This window comes from Macaca fascicularis, chromosome 2 (assembly GCF_037993035.2).
Source record: "Macaca fascicularis isolate 582-1 chromosome 2, T2T-MFA8v1.1".
Taxonomy (NCBI): domain Eukaryota; kingdom Metazoa; phylum Chordata; class Mammalia; order Primates; family Cercopithecidae; genus Macaca; species Macaca fascicularis.
In genome coordinates, this window is record NC_088376.1 from 15242535 (window position 1) to 15258079 (window position 15545).

The 15545-nt window shown below is 45.1% G+C and overlaps 1 protein-coding gene across 2 annotated transcripts in view; it reads left to right on the forward strand.

The window, feature by feature from the left end:
* SUSD5 (sushi domain containing 5) overlaps positions 1-8832 on the forward strand; it is a 68795-nt gene extending 59963 nt beyond the window's left edge. For both annotated transcript variants that reach the window (XM_005545528.4, XM_045387093.2), the window contains one exon: positions 4834-8832. In XM_005545528.4, the coding sequence (XP_005545585.1) occupies positions 4834-6125 (1292 nt within the window). In that variant the 3' untranslated portion in view covers positions 6126-8832. The remainder of the gene's footprint in view (positions 1-4833) is intronic.
* Positions 8833-15545: the final 6713 nt, after the last annotated feature.

The window sequence follows — 15545 nt, forward strand, 5'->3', positions numbered from 1 at the left end:
AAATAACATGTGGAAAGAGGCCTGGGCATTACAGCTGGTGCATGAAGTGTGACCTATGCTTTCAAGTGGGTGGAAGCTTCTTGAGGAAAAATGATCTTGGAGAGTTACTGCTTCCTACCTTATCCCCTCATGAAAGGGGGCTGGGTTCTGGCTGAGGACAGGGATATTCATCCTCAACAGCAGAACCTCTAGGAGACAACTGGCAAATGTGTATTGTTTCGCAAAGATAATTTCTTCTGCAGTACCGCAGAATATATTATTTTCTTTAATTAAAAACAAATTGGTTGGGGCAGATTTGGGGCGAAAATGACCGGTCAGACGTGTGGAATGCCAAGTTTCTATGCATTAGGAGCAAACTTTGATGGAGCAGGATCACCACTCTGCTTGAAACTGACTAGCAGTGGGGAGGGAGTTCTACTAGGCCACCGTTTTAAATGGATAAGAATATGGGCACCAAGGAGAGGCTGGGATGAGAAGAGATGCTCTCACCAGCTAGGCTGTGACAGCGATTTGCTCACCAGTATGTGAGGGTGTGTGTTGTGTGCATGTATGTGGTGCACACCCGTGTGTGTTTTTGTATTCAATTGGTCCTTCAACAATGGCGTCTTTTCAGAGGGTCTTTGGGGTGTTATGAGAGACTATGGGTACAAGTAATTCATTCCATGTAATTTAGAAGTGGGCCTATAGTCCTCTTGTGTTTTGGGAGACTGTGCTCCTGGAAATTGATCTCAGTGCGGAACAGTTTTAAGGTAGGGATGAAGAGAAGCTTGGGATCTGAGCTGTTGCAGATTTTCCCCATTTTCCTCCCGGAACCATTTACTTTTTCACTCAGTCAAGAATACCTATAAGAATACCTATAGTAGATAAGCACTGTTGTACTTTAGGGACACAGTGCCTTGGGCCCTGCCCCGCAAGCAGCTCATTACTATTGCTAGTGTGTCAGTTAGCTTTTTCTGCATAATAGACCATCCTCAAAAAGCTTAGTGGCATGAAACAACAATCATTTATTCTGCTCCAGTTCTTTGAGTCAGCAGTTTGGGCTGGGCTCACTCAGGTGAATGTGGTCAGCCAGAGCTGACTGATCTAGGGTGGCCTCAGTTGGGACGTTTGCCTCTCCTTCATGGGGTCTTTTATCTTTCAGCATCCCGGTTTGTTCACATGGCAGCTGGCAGGGCTCCAAGGCAGAGAGCAAAGGCATGCAACACTTTCATTGCATTCAGTAGGTCAAAACAAAGGACGAGGTCAGCCCAGATTCTAGAGATGGAAAAACAGGCCCAAACTTTTCATGGGAAGTCGTGCAAAGGCACATTGCAAAAGGACTTGATGCAGGAAAAAGTGGAGATTTGTGGCCACTGTCTTCCACAGCCAGTAAGGACACACATGTGCATAAGCAATCTAATCCCCTTATCCTGAGGTCAAAGATACAAGTCATGACCTTAAATCTCAGTGTGACTTGTCTATATGTTTTGGGTAAATTGTAGAGAAAAGTTCTGTCATAGTGACATTCATTTCATTTTGTTGTTTTTGAAGGAAGGACAGTACTTCAATGCAAAACCTGATGTTCGTTCAGAATATTGGGTGAAAATTTGTGCACACAAAATCATTGAAGTTCAATCCTATAGGATGCAAGAGAGATTCTGTCCCATATGCTCCAAGGGGGAAGGGAGTATTTATCCTATTCACCAGTGATCCCAAGCTCTAGCACATAGTCAGCACTCAGTGAGGTCTGTTGAATGAAGGAGTGGGTCAGTGCAGAATTTGAAATGAGGATATAACAGGGAATGTGAAGGGAGGCGCCTGGTTGAGCACTGGGAGCCTGTATTTGAATTCTACAAGGCTGATAAGAATGGTCCAGCCATCTGATGTGTTTTTTGTGTGAGGTTTTGTGAATAGGACACAATGGGGTATAATCATTGGCCATCCTTTTCTAAGCATAAAACACACATGCATTTGATATTTATCAGTGATGTTTGCTCTTCATCCACTCTTTCCCTTTTCTGACCGAGGACACATGTAAAGTGAATGGGCTTACATTTCAGGAGCAGATCAGAAAAGATTGTTAAATTTTATGTATAACTCTGTCAGTCATTAAATAAGCAAGATACAGAGTCTTATTCTCTTAATAGCCTTTAGAAATAAGCCAGATACCCACGAATCTAGTTTCAGAACCCAGGAGTGCACCGCATGACACCTCAGCATTCCATCTAGACCTTGACTCTGGAGCTCTGTGCATTTTGTTCTTCCAAAGTTGAAAGTTAAGTGGGAGAACCAGTCTGTTTTAATAATTTAAGTGTATCTTCCAGCAGGACTTGGCTTTCAAAGACCATTGAGAGAGGGGAAGCTCAAAGGGCTGCTGCTGTCTTCTGAGGACACCAGCTTCTTGAGCTTTCCTGACCAGTTGATTCCCCTCTCGTCGGACTGTCCTTACATTCTGGGCTCCTAGTTGTGGGGCTCTATTGAAACTTATTCAGTTGGATTCAGAATACTTTACAGCATCATCCCATGACTTGGAAGTTTTACAAAGAACAAATCAGTGTTTTAAAAGATGCATTGGGGGCCGGGCGTGGTGACTCATGACTGTAATCCCAGCACTTTGGGAGGCCGAGATGGGCGGATCATGAAGTCAGGAATTTGAGACCAGCCTGACCAACATGGTGAAACCCTGTCTCTACTAAAAATACAAAAATTACCTGGGCGTGGTGGTGTGCACCTGTAATCCCAGCTACTCGGGAGGCTGAGGCAGGAAAATCGCTTGAACTCGGGAGGTGGAGGTTGCAGTGAGCCTAGATTGCGCCATTGCACTCCAGCCTAGGAGACAGAGAGAGACTCTGTCTTAAAAAAAAAAAAAAAAAAGATGCATTTTTAACTTAATTATAAAATACATACAAATCATAAGGGAACAAACCAGGTGTTTATCAAGCATAAACACAGATATTTAGGGCTTGACACAGTGAAGAAATCAAATATTGCCAGCACCCTAAAAGTCCTGTTTGTACCAGACCCAATCATCACCCCTTCTCTCTTACCCAAGTGTAACCACCATCCTGAGTTTCGACATCCATAGATTAATTCTGCCTGTTTTTTAGCTTTATATAAATAGAATCAACACAGAGTGTGCTCTTTTGTGCCTGGCTTAACATTATGGCCATGCAATTCATCTGTTTTGTTGTGGGAAGCAGTGGTTGGTTCATGTTTATTGATGTCCAGATTTGCATTGTTTGAGTATCCTGTAATTGATGTACCGGTTCTGCAGTTAATGGACACTCGAATTGCTTCCAGTTTTTTACGATTATGAACATTCTTAGGCATGTCTTTTGGTGCCCATATGCACACATTACTGTTAAGTGTATATTTAGGAGTGGAATTGCTGTGTCATGGAGCATCCATATGTTCAATTTTAGTAGAGATGCACAAACAGTTTTCCATCGTGGTTGTTCCAGTTCACACTCCCACTAACAGTGCTGTATATCCTAGTTAACATGTGATATTGTCGATCTGTTTAATTTTAGCCATTCTGGTGCTATGCAATGGTATCTCATTATGACTATCTTACTAGTGAGGTTGAGCTTCTTTCCACGTTTAATGACTAGTCTGATATGTTTCTGATGATGTGCCAATTCAAATATCTTGCCAATTTTTCTATGGTTTGTCTATCTACTTAGTATAGATTTGTGGGAGTCCTTTTTAAATTCTGGATACGAGCCCTTTGGAGTTATATGTGTTGCAGATATCTTCTCTAACTCTGCCTTGCATTGTAACTCTCCTCGTGGTAGCTTTTAATGAACAGAAGATCTTAATTTTAATGTAATCTAATTATCTGTCCTTGTGCCAATACCACAGCCTTAAAAGGTAATTCAGTTTTATAGTAAATCTTGAAATGTTTTGCATATGTCTTCCAGCTTTTTCTTGTTTTTCAATATTGCCTTGTCTATTCTTGGTTCATTGCATTTCCATAAACTTTAGCATTCAGTTAATGTCTGAGATTTTTTATTAGAATTGTATTAGATCTATATAGATCAAATTTGGACAGAATTGCCAACTTAGCAATCTTGAGCCTTCTGCTACATGATCATGATCTATTCCTCCATTCATTTAAGTCTTCTTTAATTTTGCTCAGCAATGTCTTATATCATTCCATGTAGAAGTCTTGCACATCTTTTGTTAGATTTATTCCTATGTGTTTGGTTTTTTTTAATGTTATTGTAAATGGCATCCTTTTAAATTTTAATTTTCTATTTATTGACAAGATTTAGAAATTTAATTGATGTTTATATTTACTGTAGACCTAGTATCCCTAATAAAGTCACATGTTTTTTGTTGTTGTTGTTTTTGAGTTGTTGTTTTTGTTTTTGAGTCTCACTCTGTCACCCAGGCTGGAGTGCAGTAATGTGATCTTGGCTCACTGCAACCTCCACCTTCTCGGTTCAAGCAATTCTCATGTCTCATCCTCCTGAATAGCTGGGATTACAGGCATATGCCACCATGCCTGGCTGTTTTTTTGGTATTTTATTAGAGATGGGGGTTCGCCATGTTGACCAGGCTGGTCTCGAACTCCTGGCTTCAAGTGATCCACCTGCCTGGACCTCCCAAAGTGCTGGGATTACAGGTGTGAGCCATCATGCCCGGTCTAAGCTCAGATGTTAATTGTAATTAATTGTAATGTTCATATGTAGATTCTTTGGGTTTATCTATGATATGCAGTCATATCATCTGTGAATAATAACAGTATTATTTATTCTGTCCCAGCCCTTATGCTTTTAATTTCCTTTTCTTGTGTTCTGTACTGGCTCTGTGCCTTTGGAGCTAATGAGGTTTTTCCCTCTTTCCTTCCAGATGAGGCTGAGGCACACATTGACTATGAAGATAACTTCCCTGATGACAGATCTGTGTCATTCAGAGAGCTCATGGAGGATTCCCGGACAGAGGCAGAAGAGGACAGGAGTCAGGGAGACTCGTCTGAGAAGGCTCCAAAACAGGACCATCTGGTCTCCATTTCTGTGGGGAGAGAAAACATAGCCCAGGATAAAGGCTTTGTGCCAACCACAGGCTTGCCTGGCGCTGGGAGCAGTGTCTCTGCAGACTCGCCAGGATCGCGGCTGCTCCAGAAGCACTTGTTCTGGTTTCCTGCTGAGGCTTTCCACAAGCCTGGGTTGGAAAAGGAGGTGGATGATGACACCAAAAAGCAGTTTTCTGCTGGAGACAACCACAGTGGTGTAAAATTGGTCCCAGGTGAACCTGAAACTAAGGTGATCTATGACAACACTGATGGTCCCTTGGGGCCATTTGTGGGCAAGAATGATAGCAAGGCAGGGGATCCAGTGGTGAGCAGCAGTGATGAGTCCTGGTTAGATGGCTACCCTGTGACAGATGGGGCTTGGAGGAAGACAGAGGCAGAAGAGGAAGAAGATGGGGACAGAGGGGATGGGTCAGTAGGACTAGATGAAAACATCCTACTTACTCCTGATCAGCCCATTCTTGTGGAAGTTAAGAAGCCCTGGAGTAGCACCCTCACACCAAGCGAGGGCATGACCCATAGTTCAGTTCTTCCATCTCAAATGCTAGATGTGGAAGCTTTGGCGCTCAGACCCGTGAGTGTGTCCGAGACTGAGGGCAATGGGGATGGTGACTTGACCAAGTACCAGTCAACTCTATCCTGGAGATTCACCACAGAGGAGTCTCCGATGGCCACCCTGCCCTATGAGCTTACCAGCTCCACCCTGGAGATATTAACAGCGACCACTGTCAAGCAGACACCTAACCACATCCCCTCAACGATCATGGCAACCACCCAGCCTCCAGGAGAAACCACTGCTCCTGAGATCCAGGACAGCTTCCCATACCTGCTGTCTGAAGACTTCTTCGGACAGGAAGGCCCCGGGCCGGGTACGAGCGAGGAGCTTCATCCCACCTTGGAGTCCTGTGTGGGGGGCGGATGTCCTGGCCTCAGTAGAGGCCCTGTGATCGCCACCATTGTCACCGTCCTGTGCCTACTGCTGCTCCTGGCAGGTGTGGGGATGGTGTGGGGCTACCGCAAGTACCAGCACAAGAGCTCCGTGTACAAGCTGAATGTTGGCCAGCGGCAGGCTCGGCACTACCACCAGCAGATCGAGATGGAGAAGGTCTAGGCACCTTCGGAGTGGGTTCTCCCAAAGCCACTGGGGAGGAAAATAACTGTGACACATCACACTGATAATTTACTAGAGCATGACGCAGGTGGACTGGGGCTCATCATGTTTTCCTCAGCCCTTTGTTTTAAAGGCTGAGAAGTGTCTCTGGAGCACCTGGGAGGGCAGGGAGGCTTTGGTGGCATCATCACTCACATCAGTGTCTTCACCATCTGCCGTGGAATTGACTACACTAATCCCAGACCTGTGCTTGGGCCCTGCTTCCAGTGTGAGGTTGAAAATCGCCCCTTCTTTCATCACAGTATTATTATTATTATTGTTTTGTTTTTGTTTTTGTTTTTGTTTTTTGAGATGGAGTCTCATGCTGTTGCCCAGGCTGGAGTGCAGTGGCACAATCTGAGCTCACTGCAACCTCTGCCTCCCAAGTTCAAGCAATTCTCCTGCCTCAGCCTCCCAAGTAGTTGGGATTACAGGCATGCACCACCATGCCCGGCTAATTTTTTTTGTATTTTTAGTAGAAATGGAGTTTCACCATGTTGGCCAGACTGGTCAAGAACTCCTGACCTCAAGTGATCCACCCTCCTTTGCCTCCCAAAGTGCTAGGATTCCAGGTGTGGGCCACATGACAGTATTACCTTTTTGAAGAAAGAAGATCACCAGCTTCATGCCCTGAAATTTTATAAATAGCCATGATAAACCAAGTGTATGAGAGCAGTATTATTTAGGACATGGATATTGAATTATCGGGAGAGGAATATGGAAGAATAATGGGTTGTTTCCTTTTAATGTTGTGATGTTGCTGAGGGCAGATGAACCAAGAGCCAGGACACAGTCCAGAAGCTCTGAGGTTTCTTTTTTCATTGTTTCTTGAAATTAGAGGGAATTTAAGACTGACATTTTATTGGGGGAGGTGAGGAATGAAGAAACACACATCCCCCTCTGTTCCCTCCATTTTGTGGGACAGCCTATCATTTATTATATTTTATTTTCAATCTTTCCTGGTTAAGGATTTGCTATTATTTTTTAAAAACAAAGTTAGCTTTGTACCAGTAAGTACCATTTCCTCTCAGAAGCAGTGGCCTAGTTGTCCTTGACCAGTCTGTGCCTAGGAATGTCTTGGAATTTTTGCCAGGACTAACAAAACTCAGTCCTTGGTTTCCTCTCTCAGGATTAACCATTTCTCTGAACTCCAGTAGAGGGAATGACACGGGAGAAAAAAAAAAAAAAGAAATGTTTTCAGAGGGCCGAACACCAGGATATCAAGTATGGACACATATTTGATGGAGAAGCAGAAGAATCTGTAAAAGAGTATGAAATGATCTGTGCTGATCTGTTCTCTAGTGTGGAAACCGGGAGCTCTGTGGAAACAGAATCCATCCTGTCTGTTGGGCAACCGATTTCATGGCATCTAAATCCTTTCTTAGGGTGGCTCAGCCAGTATGGTTTATGGCAGTGGTTCTCAAAGTGTGGTCCTCAGACCAGTAGCATCAGCATCACCTGGGAATTTGTTGGAGATGCAAATTCTCTAGTCCCACCCTAGACTCAGGAAACAGGAACCCTGGGAGTAGGGCCCAGTTCTCTGTGTTTTTAACAAGCCCTCCAGGTGATTTTGATGTGCACTCAAGTTTGAGAGCCTATTGGTTTATAATAAGCTCAAATGTGAACTTCAAGGCCAGCTGAACTCCTAAAGGCACAGAAGATGAGTATGTGGTGTGTGTTGTGTGGAAGTCAGGCATGGCTGTGTGCAGCTGAGGTGGCATTTGAAGCTGCCCAAATGCTACCTGCAATAGTCTCCTGTATGTTGGCACAGAAATGAAACATGTTATATTTTTCTAATATGAATCACCTTCTTGGAAATAGTTACCAGTGGTAAAAGGTGAACACAATACATTTATTTTGAGACACCATAGGAGTCTAAGTGTTTTTGTGTGGTAGAGGGAAATCCTGATCTTTTTTATGATTGAAAAATTGTTGGTGTTTTACCTAAGGAAAAAAGAATTCACAACATGCTTTCTACCCTGCCACCTCTTTTCAGCAAGCTTTGGAAAAATACTAGGTGAAGTAGCCATAAAGAAAAGCAGCATAATCGAAGATCTTAGTCCCCATAGTTGGGCAAAATAAAGCCTGAAGGCACCAACTAGAATACCTATGCATCAGATGAAGTCAAGAACAATAGGAATAAAATGCTTTCTGCATGTAGCCAAAGCAAAACATAATAGAATAAAAGCCAGAGACTGTATATATTTATAAATTAGATCCTAATCTACTGCAAGAAAACTTTTCTATTTTTAACTATATAAAATAACCTCTGTTCCAGCATTGGGACTGTGTTAGTAACTATTATTATGGAATAACCCAAAACATTGAATTTATACCAACAAATAAATAGGCAATATTAATACATGTGTATTAATAAATTTATTACAAATTATCAATACATGTAAATGTTTTATTTGTAGACATGAACTGTGAAATAAACCCAACACATCAGTTTTTAAGATCTTACTGGTGTGGTATCCTCTAAATTAATGTTATAGAATCTAAAACTGCATGTTGAAAGGGAATGATTAAAATACTATAAATCTAAATTGTATGTCATGCATGTTTTGAGAATGGTGAATGTTTAATGCTCATGAAAATTGGGGGAGGAGGTTCTATTAACACAAAGCTTCTGAGATATTTAAAATAAATAATTATTGCCCCAACAGTTGCTGAATGTATTTTATTTCTAGGCTACTGCACCATGGTTTAAAAAAAAAAAAAATCTCACTGGGCACAGTGGCTCACACTGGTAATCCCAGTACATTGGGAGGCTGAGGCAGGCAGATCACTTGAGGTCAGGAGTTCAAGACCAGCCTGGCCAACATGGTGAAACCTTTTCTGTACTAAAAATACAAAAATTAGCTGGGCGTGGTAGTGCACGCTTGTAGTACCAGCTACTCGGGAGGCTGTGGCAGGAGAACTGCTTGAACGGGGAGGTGGAGGTTGCAGTGAACTGAGATCATGCTACTGCACTCCAGTCTGGGGGGACAGAGCAAGGCTCCATCTAAAAAAAAAAAAAAAAAAAAAAAAAAAAAAAAAAAAAATTCTCTAGTAATCTTGAAAATAATGTCTTAATACTTACTATATCTAAGATCTAAGACTGTCCTTTCTAAACCCACCTCCCAGCTATGTTACCTCCTGCAGCAGGATTTTAGGGAAGTTTGTGGCACTCTTGCCCCTCCTCCCTCCCTACTTCCCTCTTCCTTGCCCCAACCAGAGACCACTCACTTCACTGCAACGAAACACCCAGGACCTCACTATTCAAAGTGTGGCTCCTGCCCCGGTAGCCCAGGCACTGCAAGCAAGTACACAATCTCAGGCCGCACCCCAGGACTGCTGAATCAGGATCTGCATCTAACAGGACGCCCAGGTGGCGGGCATGAATGGTAAAGCTTGAGAAGCGCTGGCCTAAGAGAGAACTGATTATCCCCTTTCTCTTCACAGGACACTCAAAGGAGTAATTAGAGGGTTAGCTGAAGGGACTGTTCACAAAGGTGTGGGGAGAGTTAGGGGAACCATCAAGGGATGGTGGGGACCTGTTAGGGAGCCAACAAGAGCTCAGCAATAGGAAAGGCCCTGCAGGACAAGGGCTCTGGCCTCAAAGAGAATGCAGCCAGTGTCCAACTGTGGCCTGGAGGAAGCAAAGATTTTAAGGACCCAGACCTTGTCTCACCCTGCCATCTCTTGCTGGCATGTCCCAGTGGCAACTGGAAATCAGAGGGTGAAGTTGTCCAGGCAATGGAACCATAGAGGTCAGGCTCCTGGGACACCAGGCATGTTGGAGGGGCATGTTGGAAGAGATGTGGAAGGGCAACTAGCAAATCCAGCTCAGACACCATCAGCACCAATCCCATCTGCCTTACGTCCATTTTCACGTCCATGACCACCACAGATCCATGCCTCCCAAGCCTTCCAATGTTGTGGACATTGTTGATGCCCCTCCCAGGTCCCCTTTGCTAGGTAGGTGAACCCATCTTCCAGCTGCCCTGAGTGTTGGCTGCTAAAATGCTCATAAGCACATAAGTGTACCCTTCCAGTGCAGAGAAATGCCCTTGGCCTACTGGGAGTTCCCTCACCCAAGAAGTTAGACCACCTTATACTCTGCTAGGGCAGCCTATAACCAATGACCAGCTGTCATGGGAATGCAAAAGGCTGGCCTCCTTGCCTCAAGGTGGGACCAACTCCAATGTGATTCATGCTCCAGAGCTCCCATGAGATCAGGCTGAAGCCAGTCTCCAACTGAAGACACATCCTTACTAGCTCCTTCCTGCTTCCCTCACACCCCTTCTCTTGAGAGCACCGCATCACTTCCCTTGCTTCAAAGGATTCTGACCTAAGACATCCATCAACTCAACTGTTATTCCCTGCACCTCCTCTCCTCCTCAGTCCAGATTTTTTCACCACATCCTCTGGAATTCTTGGGCTCATCTCCATGTCCTCCTCCACCTCTTCTTCAGACAGCTGTTTGAACTCTCCATAACGTGGACTTCTTTTTGTGCTGGCTGGTTCCTCACTCTTTCCACCTGCCTCCTTCTACTATTCTTTCTCCTGCCTGCCCCTTAGTGGCATGCATGGAGCATAGTTGCTGTTGACAGTCACACCTGAAGATGCGTTGGGTCCCTGTCTGAAACAGATTCCAAATGTTTTTCCTAGTGGGATTCCAGATCTCCTCTGAAAGACAATCTTCCTGGGGAGAGGCATGAGCCTCTACTGCCCGACAGGACCTCAGCCAGCTCATGGCTAGCAAGGACCAGTCCTCCTGCATGAGATCCAGGAGTCCCTGGTGTGAAGTTTCTACTTTGTTAGATGAATGTCAGAAATTTCACAGACCTGAGAAAACAGAGCTCATTATAACACAGCTTCTAGAATGTGGTGAAGACATCCCCGTCCAGTGGATAGAACAGAAAATAGAGAATAAGCAAAGTAAAACATTTAATGTGATGTAAAAAAACAAAAAGCTTTTGTTTTCAACTATTTTCTGAGTTCTAATTTTCAACAAGAGTGAGCTTGTACATACCACACTAACCCAAAGAGAGGAGGCAGAGAAAGACATCAGCAGTGGCCTTTGGAGTTTGGCCTACTGACTGCCACCCTAAAGTGGGAGATAAAACTCTGGAATCTTTATCTTGTGTCTGTTGGCCAAATTGCTTACTTCCTTCCTATTCTCTTCTTATAAAATGAGGCACTAATATCTTACCTGCTAGCTCCAAGAGGATATACAGCCAACTCATTCATTCAACAAGCAACGAAAGTCAGCTATTTGTGTGGGGACAGTGTCAGGTGCCAGGATATGTGGCCGGCTAAGGATAACCATGGCTGCTCTTGATTCTTATTTCTGGGGTAGGAGTGGGTCAGTCAAGGCAAAGCCGGGCTGTCATGGTGTCTTCTCTTTCAGGGAGATGTCATGGGGACAGGCATGGGGATCGGTCTTGCCCCTGGCTGCAGGCACAGGAAGTCCCATGCATAAAACCTTTGGCTGAGGCTTACTTAAGGTTCCTTTCCGTTTTTTCTTTGCTCCCTTGTACATAGTTTAAACTCTCCACACTAGGTCATTCAGGCCTGGAGTCACCAGAAAAAAAGAAGTCCCTGTTTGGGGGATGGCAGATGATCAAGAGTTCAGACAGCTGCGATGAAGGATTAGTTGTGGGTTTTTCTCAGTGCCTTGCTACAAACTGTGTTGCAGTTCCATGTTCCGACACTATTAAATAATGTTTTCTCTGGCACCGATCCACCTTTTCCCTACAGTTTAAGTATTGATTTTTTTTTTTTAAACTGAAGTGGCTTCGGTTTACAGCTCACATTTAAAACTTAGAAACGTTATTTCCATAAATGTTGGCAGAAACCGGTCACTGTTTATTCCACCAGCAGTCATAATAAACCCCTTCGCACTGACAATCTAACAAATCATTTTCTGTTTGCCACTGAGGTGGGTTCAATAAAATTTTTGTGCTCTTAAAATTCCCCTAATAAGAACTGAAAGCACACATTTCCTTCCTAAGGCAGCCCTTGTGGTCAGTGCTCGCAGTGGCTCTCTTTCTGAATTCCAGAGGTGAGCACAACAGGTTAGTTGTAGTAATTAGAAAGTCTCAAAAATCAGGAAGGTATTAGTATGTTGCGTATATTGGTATGTGCTCACTTCGGTCAGTTAGTCACTTTTAATTACATGTGTGTACACAAACCTCCCCTCAGCCCTTCACTTCTCCGCAAGTCAAATGTGAACAGTAGCAGTGGCCACAAGGAGTATCTTTAGACCCTTCCCAGCGGGTGCCTCCTGCTTGGATGCCCTGAGTGGCAATGGGGCTGGACAGATGCCCCACCACGATGGGCGGCCTCCCCACCAGCCTGCAGAACCAAAGAGCAACCACTGAACTCCATGCTGATGGGCCAAAGGACAAGCGAGGCGTCTTACAGCGGGCCTGGAAGCTCCCACAAAGCTTACAAATGTGTTTGTTTTTTTCAAGACAGGCCAGACTGAGGCTGAACCAATGGGGTCTCAATCCAGGAATCTTCTAGGCTCTTCCAAGAAACACAGGGAGGTGTTGGGTTGAGGTCATTGAGTGCAGCCTGCACATCAGGGTTTCACGGTAGGTTTGGAAGAACCAGCCCACCTTTTTTTTTTTTTTTTTTTAAGGTTTGGTTTCCTTTGAAACAGAAATTTTGGTAACTCAGCTCCACAGCCTTCAATCAAAGCAAAGTACTGACAATATTGACTGTACTATCACCAGGGTCCTCAGGGGACATCGCTAGGGTAGGGGTGGAGGTGCTTTTCAATCCCCAGTGAAAGGAAGCCAACTTCAGAGAGTAAACAAGGACCCCTTACCATGCCAACTCAACCCATATGTGGAACAACATCATGTACAGAAAGCTCACCCCAAGCTCACAAGACAAGGACCCAACGGGACCTCTGCAGGGCACAGAGGTGGAGTAAGTCACAACACCCAACCCAGCCTGGGTCCCTGTGGACGTCGGCTTTCATTGTCTCACACAGCTGGGAAGGACATTGCAGCCCAGGGCTATAAGGGGAGTTCACAGCTGCTGGGCACACTATCTACAGACTCAGGAATCCCGGAGCAGGGCGTCCACTCGCTGGGTCCTCCACTACTTTCTAGTCCTGTCTCATCACCCTCTTCCCCACTGAGTTCAAAAGGAAGTTTCTCTGGTAGAGTAGAGGGTGGGGTGAGGAAATAAAGGAGAACCCGGCATCCCGTGGGCAAAGGCCATCTCCCCCAGCAGGAAGCCACATAAGATCTGACGCATCGCTGGGATTGGGGGGCTGCTGTGGACATGGTGCATCCACCAGTAATAACACTGACTCTTCGGGTCAAACACCCCCGCTGGGAGTACAGACTCTGGGGACATGGGCAACTTCAGCCCAAGACAGAAGTGGTAGGGGACTGTCCTTGGTTGGGCACCCTCAAAAGAGAACCTGATGCAGGGATTCTTGTGCAGGTGAGTGAGGACATGGTGTCAGAGGGATGAGGGAAGCAGGATAGAACTGAAGGAGAAACAGAAGGATGCGCCCAAGTTCCCCGAGGTTGGTAGTGTTCTGAGGGATAAGGAAAGCCCAGAAAAAGCACAGTGTGTGAGTGTTCCACCCCAATTAACCACCATTACACAAAAACCCAAACACTCTATCCCTTTATTCCTTCCCAGGCTATTGCAGGAAAAGTCTTGTTTCCCAAATGCTGTGCCTTTCTCCTCTTGCCTTCAACCCTGGAGGGGCCCAACTACGCAAGTGGCTTCTTTGGGGAAGGGAATGAGCCTGAATAAAGAAAGCTCAGCTTCCAGAACACCACACTCTCTTGGTTTTCTCTGACCTTAAGGTAACTCCTTCTCAGTCTCTTTGGCTGATTTCCGATTTCCCAGAGAGCCCAAGGGCTCCATCCATGGCTCTTTTCTGTTGCTTCTCCATAATACTCAGAGACAATCTCAGTGGCCCCTCCGGCCGCATGGCTTTAAAGGCCACTGACATGCTGATGGTTCAGTAGGGGGCGCTGTGGTGCCCTCCAGATCCCTTCACAGAGCCAGTTCCCAGGACCCCACACCCACCAACACACTACCATGCATGGTAGCCGCCAGATGCCTACAGCCTCTTTCCAGAGACTTGCCCTCAACTGAAGCCACTTGCCTTCAAATGTACCAGCACTCCCAGAGAACTTCTCACAGCCAATAAATGACTGATAGAGGCTTTCACAGGTTCCGAGAGCACCCCCCACAATAAACCAAGTGCATTAAGATCCCTGTCTCGAGCTCTGCTGCAGACCTGACCTGAGAAAACTCTCCACTTTGATTTGCAGCCAGAACCTCCCATTCCAACCACAGACAGCCTGCTTTGCACCAAATTCCTTACTTACCCAGCCCATCCTTCCGTTTCAGTAACTGGTAACTCCATCTTTCCTGCTATTCAGGCCGAAAACCTTAATGTCATCATTAACTCTTCCTTCTCTTACACTGCACATTCAACCTCTCAGCAAATCCTATTGGCTCTGCTTTCAAAATAAATCTAGAGATTTGGCCACTTCTGTTGCTGTGGCCCAGGCCCAAGACTGGAATCTTGCAGCAGCTTCCTAACAGGTCTTCCCTCTTCCTTCTGCCCTTGTCCACTAAAGTTTTTCACAATATGGCAGCTAGAATGACCCTTGCAAAATATAAATCAATCAAGGCACTCCTCTGTTCAAACCCTCCAGTGGCTCCCATCTCACTCAGCAGAAGCCAAGTCAAGGCCCTCCACCACCTGACCTCCTCCCCAGCCGTCTCTCCTTCCATTCTCCCCTGCCCATGACTCTGCTGGGTCTCCCTGCTCTTCCCTGACCATGCAGAGCAGGGGCACTGCACATCCTGTTCCTCTGCCTTGAATGCCTTGGCCAGGATCCACTTCCCGTCTCTGCTCTAATGTCACTTTCCCAGTGAGGCCCCATTTAAAACTGCAGCCTCATCTCTAGGATTTCTTACTCCCTCCCCTGCTTTATTTTTCTCCATAGCAATTATCACTATATGATACCTTGTATATATTTATTCCTATGTATTGGCTATCTCTTTCTCCCTGTAGAATGTAAGCTCCATGAGCACAGGGAACTTTCCCGTTATTCGGTGAAGTATCTGTAGTTCCCTGGTCAATGCCTAGCACACAGTAGGTACTCAATAAACATTTACTGAAAGAATAAATGAAACTAGACAGCTCTGACTTTCTTCTTTTTCCATCTCGGAGACTTATAACCAAGCATTGTCCTCAAATGGGATTGGCCAACCGTTGTAATTTTGGAGCTGCGAAGTGGGGCAAAAGCCACATTTCTGTACTCTACACTCTCTACTCAACTTGTTTTTCAGTGGGTGCTAGAACTGGTACAAGTCAGACCAAGTGAAGACCACTGTGAGGCT